At 47.3% G+C, this 8,124-nt stretch overlaps 1 protein-coding gene across 4 annotated transcripts in view; it reads left to right on the top strand.

Moving 5' to 3' along the window:
- The first annotated feature begins 2,207 nt into the window (after positions 1–2,207).
- CLTC (clathrin heavy chain) overlaps positions 2,208–8,124 on the top strand; it is a 76,149-nt gene continuing 70,232 nt past the window's right edge. For 2 of the 4 annotated variants that reach the window (XM_033171676.1, XM_033171677.1), the window contains exon 1: positions 2,209–2,603. In XM_033171676.1, the coding sequence (XP_033027567.1) occupies positions 2,562–2,603 (42 nt within the window). In that variant the 5' untranslated portion in view covers positions 2,209–2,561. Of the gene's footprint in view, positions 2,604–8,124 lie in introns of all 4 variants that reach the window. The other 2 variants (XM_033171675.1, XM_033171678.1) reach the window with 2 other exon arrangements.

The raw sequence follows: 8,124 nt of genomic DNA, 5'->3' as shown, positions 1-8,124 counted from the left end.
TGGTATTTGGCTTAGAAAGTGGCCTATGACATTGCAACCTTTTTCTAAAAATGCACACTCACATTGGGTGAACTGTTCAAGCAAGAAGTTATAAAGCTTTTATTAAGCCTTTTAAAGAATATATTCATTGCAATATTGTATATACTGGTGTGTGTGTGTGTGTGTGTGTGTGTGTTTTTGGTTGTAAAATATCCACCCCCTTTTGTTGAGTAAGAAATATTTTTTGTACCTTTTTATAAAGATCTGACAGCTTAAATTGAGCTCTTTGAGTGTATGTGTGTGTGCAATGAATCTTCAGAGTTGATATCAATCTCGGATGGATCTGCTATTCCTCTTTTTTTGGAGATGAGACCTTCAAGTTGAGTTAAAGATACTAGTCCCCATTGTCTTCCATTTTTCTGCAGGGTTACCTATAGCAAGGGTTTGCGGGAGGCAGTGAAAGACAGGCGTGCCTGGCGTGCTCTGGTCCATGGGGTCACAAAGAGTCGGACACGACTGAACAACAACAACAACAAATATTTACTTACATTGTTCATTTTTAAGATAAATTTTTATTTAATTTTTACAATGTAGCCTGCCCAGAGACCTATTCTGATATAGCTGACAGTTAATTTTATTAAGTATTTGCACAACCTCAAGTCATTTCTCTCCTTTATGCATAATAATAATAACAATAACAATAATTTATTATTTATACCCCGCTCATCTGGCTGGGTTTCCCCAGCCACTCTGGGCGGCTTCCAACAGAACATTAAAATGCCATAATCTATTAAACATTAAAAGCCTCCCTAAACAGGGCTGCCTTCAGATGTCTTCTAAAAGTCTGGTAGTTGTTTTTCTCTTGGACATCTGGTGGGAGGGTGTTCCACAGGGCCGGTGCCACTACCGAGAAGGCCCTCCGCCTGGTTCCCTGTAACTTGGCATCTCGTAGTGACGGAACTGCCAGAAGGCCCTCAGCACTGGACCTCGGTGTCCGGGCCGAACAATAGGGGTGGAGACACTCCTTCAGGTATACTGGACCGAGGCCGTTTAGCACTTTAAAGGTCAGCACCAACACTTTGAATTGTGCTCAGAAACATACTGGGAGCCAATGTAGGTCTTTCAAGACCGGTGTTATGTGGTCTTGGTGGCCGCTCCCAGTCACCCGTCTAGCTGCCGCATTCTGGATTAGTTGTAGTTTCCGGGCCACCTTCAAAGGTAGCCCCACATAGAGCACATTGCAGTAACCCAAGCAAGAGATAACTAGAGCATGCACCACTCCGGTGAGACAGTCCGCGGGCAGGGAGGGTCTCAGCCTGCGTACCAGATGGAGCTGGTAGACAGCTGCCCTGGATACAGAATTGACCTGCACCTCCATGGACAGCTGTGAGTCCAAAATGACTCCCAGGCTGCACACCTGGTCCTTCAGGGGCACAGTTACCCCATTCAGGACCAGGGAGTCCCCCACACCTGCCAGCCCCCTGTCCCCCAAAAACAGTACTACTGTCTTGTCAGGATTCAACCTCAATCCATCCTCCAACCGCCTCCAGACACTCACACAGGACCTTCACTGGTTCTGATTTGAAAGAGAGGTAGAGCTGGGTATCATCCGCATACCGATCAACCTGTGGAACAAGGTTACCAGTCCAAGGTCATCTCACTCTGCGTGCCAAGGCTGGGATTCGAACCGGCGGAAAACCGTAAGCAGGTCTTTTCCGCGCAGGCGCCGTAACCACCTACGCTATGGAGAGTTCTGAGCATTTCTTCTCACCAGGGACTATTTTAATAGCCGTGAAAGAGAACGCGGAGGGGAACAAGGTGAACTTCCTCCTCCTCTGCCTAGAAAGTCCACCGAGAGAGAGAGAGAGAGAGAGAGAGAGAGAAAAGCACCTTCCTCCCCCCCATCATGTGATCACGGGCAAGAATCCCAGGTGGTAATGACTGTGGGGCTCGAGAACGGAAGTGACGTCACTCCTCCGCCCAGGTCGCATGATGTGGCAAAAAAGGGGGGGAGACGTAGCGCCGAAGTAGGCGGGGCTCAGGAGAGCGAGAGAGGGAGGGGGCGAAAGCTTGGCTAGAGAAAGACAGATCGAGAGAGAGAGGAGGGGGGGGGGGAAAGAAAAAAGTCCCTTCCGGTTTCGCGTATCCTTCCGCCCTTCTCATTGATTCCTTTGCGTGGGCGGCGTTCTGATCCTTCCGCCGCTGCGCTAATTGGCGGCAGGTGAGGAGAAGGATAAGGCGGAGGGAGCCGCCGCCGCGACTGTTCCTGCGCCGCCTAGCCGTTGCTCTCCCTTCCCTTGAGGAGGAAAGTGGTGTGTCCTTCCGCCGAGCGAGCGGCGGCTGTTTCCGGATCGCTCGCGGCGGCCTCCCACCGTCTTCTCTCTCTCTCTCTCTCTGCTTTCCCCGCCATTGAGAGCCGCCCTTTCCCCCTTCCCGGGTCCTTGGCTCGCCTCTCCGTCGGCTTCTTTTTTCTCCTCCCCCCCTCCTCCTCCCGTGTTTTTTCTTTTTCCCTGTGGAGAGACTAGGTCCCCCGCCCAAACGCCGGGCTGGAGCCCCAAAACCCCAACAACGCTTCGGGCGCCATGGCTCAAATCCTGCCCATCCGCTTCCAGGAGCACCTGCAGGTGAGTCTTCAGAAAAAAAACCCGTGGGGCGGGTGCGGAAGGGGGTCGTGTCTGTGGGGAATGGCTGACGCGGGAGGGTCAGGAAGGCCTGGGGTTGGAAGCGGGGCCGAGAGAAAGAGAGAGGAAGGGGCTCTCCGTGTGTGACAGTTTTAGGCCTTGGGGGACAGAGGAGGAGGGGGGCAGCTGGAGGAATGGGGGGGCGAAGGGAGGTGGGTCCCGGGTTAGGAGCTGGAGCTGGGACAGGTGGAAAAGGGGTCAGGTGGAGGATTTGGGGAAAGGGAGGGAGCTCCTGGGCTTGAGGAGGGCGGGGGAGAAGAGAGATTTGTGCGTTTGATTATTTAATTTCTATACAGCTTAACGTATTAAAAACGCCTCTTAAGTGGTGCGCAGAAACTGGAAGCAACAACAGGCAACTTGTACAAAACATTACAAAAATGCACAGTTGCATATTTTTTTTTAAAAATGTTGCATTAATGCACAGTTAACTGATATGTGTAAATCAGCATGCTTCCAAATACCAGTTGAGAGAGAGAGAGAGAGGGCTGCTGGGAGGTGAGTGTGGGGGAAGTTAGGATTAAAGGACGTTTCTGGAAGGGGTGGGGAGATAGATGTTTGTTTTATATATGTAATTGAACATATATATATATGGGGGGACGTCTATAGTGGAAGTGAGGTGGAAGTGGGGGTGAAGCTAGGGTTAAAGGGGGTTCCTTGGAGCCATGGGGAGGGGAGGCAAGAGTCTTTTGTGTGTGATATGAATGAAGGTTGGTCTTTGGTATAAGGGTAGCTGAGGAAATAAGACTAAAGGAAGTTCATTGAAGGTATTTGGGGTGGGTGTAATGCAGGAGTTGTATTGGTGAGGTGTATTTAAGTATGAAGGAGGGAGGGGACATCTGTCTGATAGCTGAGAGGGAGGACTGGTAGGAGTCAGCAGGAGAAGCTATGGTTAAACAGGGTTCCCTGAAGTAATGGCTGGGTGGAGGGGTAGAGGCCAGAGCTTACCTGATTGTATGAGATAAATATGAAGGGGGGAGTCATCTGTGATGGTTGAGAGAGGGCTGGTAGTAGTAGGCAGGGGAAACTATGGTTAAAGGGGTTCCTTGGGGGAGGGGAGGCATGTGTGTACATAATACATGTATGAAGGAAGGTTTTAACTCTTTCCTCTCTAGAGTACCCATCTGTGTGATAGCTGAGATGAATGGAAGGGAGGCCTTGACTGAGATTAAAGGAGGTTATTTGAAGAATTTAAGGGAAAGCAAGTGAAGTGGGTGGGTGTTAACACTGAAGGTCAGGATCATGAATGGGGGGATGTGTGTGTGAAAGGGCTGCTGGAAGTGGGGAGGGGCTGACATTAAAGGGGGTATTTGGAAGAGTGGAGGAAAAATATGTGAGTTTGTGTAATGTATGCACACACATGTGTTGTAAGGTGCTCTGAGGCTAGGAAGCCACCTGGCAGGCATAGTAAGGCTGCTGGGAGTGGGGAGCTGAGAAGGCAGGTGACTGGGATTAAAGGGGAGCATTAGAGGAGGGGTGGAAGTAAGGGTGTGTGTGCCTAACTTTGCACCAGGAAGGAAGGTCATGGGGCTATCTGGAAGTGTGTGTAGGAAGCAATTTGTGTTGTAGTTTTGTCCTGTAAAGAGGGGATGCTGAGTGAGGCAGTGATAAAATGGCTCGGTTAAAAAGATAGGGATGCTCCAGAGAAGGTTAGGGGAAAACAAGTGTCAATATGTAGAGAGTAAGGAAAAGAGGAGGCGGTTCTGTGATCTCTTCCAGGAGGAGGAGGGAATGATGCCATCTGTATGACAGTGGGAGGTGGGAAGTGTTGGGAGTGATTCCTTTGGGAGAGGAAGGAAAGCCAGTTCTGCTAAAATGAATGAAGGGAGTGAGTGAGGAGGTGAATGAGACTGAGATGGGGGCAGGGGCTTTAGAGGAGCTGGGAGGCAGGAGGGGAGCCTCAGGCATTTAGGTGGAGAACTGAAAGTCACTGGGAGTTTAGAGGCTTGCAGGTAGGGAGGAGAGAAGGCGGTCCTCCGATAATGAAGTAGGAGAGAGGGAACTGTGAGTGAAGATGGCTGGGGCTGTTTGCGCAGTATTCGGAGGAATTGTTGGGTGGGACAAAACCTTTTGGAGTAACAGGTGTTTCTGTATGGCATGGCAGGAAGGAAGATGATCCTGGAGTAACTTTGAAAGGGAGGGGAGGCCTGACTGAGCGGGATTAGAAAGGCATTCTAGGTAATGTGGAGGAGATGGGGCTCCAGAGTAGCAACAGTAAGGTTTAAATAATGGAGGAGAGAAGAAGTAAAGGCTACTGGGATTAAAGTGTTTGTTTGTGGAGAGGGGCATTCTTGTTTGGAGACTAAGAGGGTGGGGTGGGTGAAACTTAGGGAGGTTCTTCAAAGTGGCTGGCATTAATGTTTGGGCATATAGTGTGGGTGGAAGTAGCCCTGGACTAATTTGAAGAGGTAGATGCACCTGTGTGAGAGGGAGGTGGCTGTTTCTCCATATGATGGATTTGGCAGGGTTTGAAAAAAGAAAAAGCCAAGAGGAATTATTCTGGTGCTTAATTGGGTGTGGTTTACTTGCCTTAATGTAGATTAACTTGTTAGGCCAATGCAGGGGCTTGATGGGAGCAAGAACCTGACCTGTAGTGATAGGTCAGGAGGTCAATTGGTTTCTGGTTAATGATTTGTGTGACTGCTGAATGCAGAGTTGTTCTGGAAGAATAATGTGACTAGAACCAGACAGGAGATGATGTGAGTGATTGATGTAGATTTCAGGGAGAGAGAGATCTGTATAGTGGGTTAAGATTCGGTAATGCTGCAAATAACTCTGCAGGGGAAGCCCAAAAGGAATGTTGGGTATGCATGGACAGTTGAAGTGAGAGTGAGCCAATAATTCAACTGGCACATGTTTCTTATGTTTTTCAAGCTCTATCCCGTGTTTCCCTTAGGGATCATGTCCCAGCTGATGGTGAGAAACTGTAAGGAGTATAAAACAGGAGGGAGTGGGAAGAAATGATGTGATGTTGGGTTTGGCTGACTTCAGGAGGTGGGTGTTACGTTAGGCTGAACTTAATAACAAAGTATTTGGAGCTAAAGGAATTATGTATTATAATGTGATGGTTAATCCAAGGTCAGAGGTCATAGTGGGACCAGGTGTGCAATATCCAGTCACTTGGAGGTATGCATAAAAGGTAGAGACAAATGTTGGTGCTGTGCGGCTTGTGGCAGGTAAATAAAAGTGCAGGAGTGGAATCCAGGTGATTGGAGCTAGATCAGGGTCAGATGCATTTGAGGATTCCTTCTTTTTGTGATGAAGGTTGAGAAAGGCAGTACTCATCTTTTTGTGGGTGGAGCTGAAGGTTGTAGTAGTGATTGTGCAGGTATCTGCCTACAAAGTGCACCCCAATCACTCCAGGAAATGGCCCTTTGAGTTCCTGAAGTGGAAGGAACAAACACACTGCTACTCTTGAATCATAGCTTTCTTAACTGTTGAAATAGCATTGCCTATTAGGGGAAAGGTTATCTACTTCTACAGCAACATTTCCCAGCTTCACTCAAGGAATCTGCTGCCTTCACTGTCTGTAGAGAAGTTGGGTATGTGTGAATGAATAAGAGTTGCATTCCCCTGATGTGTAGATGCTGTCGTCCTACACATTCTTACGTGTGCAAAGATGGCTCAGTGATGGTGAATTTTCCTCTGTACCTTGATCGTTCACTTCCCTCCAAGCAGGCACTTCAAGTTGCTTGTGGTCAGTGCTCAATTATCCTAAAATCATAACTTCCTGTATTCACACCATGGCTTCATTGTGCTGGTTTCCCTCTGCCTTCTTGCCTGCCATTCAGATGTCAGCCTGACCTAAGATCTGACATATGCAAACTTTGCATTGTGAAGGGGGAGCTTAGCTAAGTGGTTTCTACTGCAATTCCTACTGTTGCCACTTCACAAGAATAATATAATCCTTATTGCTTGGGCGGCACTGGATCTCTGCCTCCAGTAGTGCCTACTGGGAAGTGTGTGTGGCATTGTAGGAGGGGTGAGAGGGAGGAAAGTGTTTCTGCTATGCTTTGTTCCTTGTTTGGCCGCAAATACTTTGGTTGAGCAAAATGGGGTGGGGGGATCACCTTAAAAAAGAAAGAAAAAAAAGAAAAGAAAATTGACAAGTGCTACTCATAGTGCCTTGGTTATCAAACTTAAGCCGTTCCGGAAGTCTGTTCCAAAACCAAAGCGTTCCTAAATCAAGGCACACTTTCCCATAGCAAGTACCGTAATGCAAAACGGTTTAATCCGTTCCAGACTTTTAAAATCAACCTTTAAAACAGCAATTTAACATGGATTTTACTATCTAGCGAGACCATTGATCCATAAAATGAAAGCAATAGTCAATGTACTGTACTATAAAATAAATAAAACGGTATTGTAGATGATAAAAATTAAAATTAATTTTTTCCCTTACCTGCACTGTTGATAGTCATTGTTTGGATGGGGGGCTTTTATCCATCTCCGCAGTCACACAGTCAATCAGTAGCTGAACTGGGATCCACGCAGTCACAAAAACAAATCAAAAACGCGAAATAAATAGCAAAAACAAAAGCACCAAAAAACCCTCCAAATATCACCTTAGAACACTGCAATTGGAAATGGAAGGCTTGAATTACAACGGGGGGGGGACACAAATTAGCAGCGCAACAGGAAACAGGGGGACTCAAAACAGAGCACGTTTTGTAGCGTTCGGGTTCCAAGTTGTTTGTGAACTAAGCTGTTCGAAAACCAAGGTACCACCACACTTGCAGCTGGTTTTCAGATGTTGCATGTCTATTGTGAACATGTCTCTGAACTTAGTGGCAGCAAGAACAGATCTCTGATGTGAGTAGCTGTACTGTAAAAAGAATAATTCCTAATCTTGCTTCCTGCTGAGCATTGGCTTCTAGCCTCTTGTGTCAGGTCCTGGTTAATGTATGCAAGCAACTGTTTCTGGAAAATGCTTTTTGTGTGGAGCCAAAGTTCTTGCCAAGGAGACTGCATAGGATGATAAGGCAAAATGTAGATGAAGTTGGCGAGAGGCAGTACTCTTGCTCTGCTCAAAGTTATCGCAGCTGTTTTCTTTTGTTTGGAGGCCCTTCAGAAACCTGAGGTGGGGTTCCCCTTCAGGGGGATTTCCCTGAAATAGGGTGTAACTTTGCTTGAATCCTTTGAATGCTAAAAATATGATAGAGAAGGAAGCTTGGTACTGTATATGCACTTCTTTCCCCCCCTAAGACAGCTGATTTCAACTTGTAATAATTTAATGTGTTTGGCATGGAGGGGGGCAATTTTTTCAACCATTTCTTTAGGAGCGGTCAAAAGGGTGCAAAATGTTATTGGGGCATCACATACTGTGGAGGCTCCTTTGCTTATACTGCATGCCTCTTGCTATGCTGAGATTGATGCAGCACAACAAACTGGTGTGGTTTTATTACTCCATTTACACACCACTTTTCTTCCAAGGAACTCCTAGATGGGGTGCATGGTGTTTTACGGC

The sequence above is a fragment of the Lacerta agilis genome, chromosome 15 (assembly GCF_009819535.1).
Source record: "Lacerta agilis isolate rLacAgi1 chromosome 15, rLacAgi1.pri, whole genome shotgun sequence".
NCBI classification, from domain to species: Eukaryota; Metazoa; Chordata; class Lepidosauria; order Squamata; family Lacertidae; genus Lacerta; species Lacerta agilis.
The sequence above is the reverse complement of the archived record's forward strand: the minus strand, read 5'-3'. Positions and strand labels throughout refer to the sequence as shown.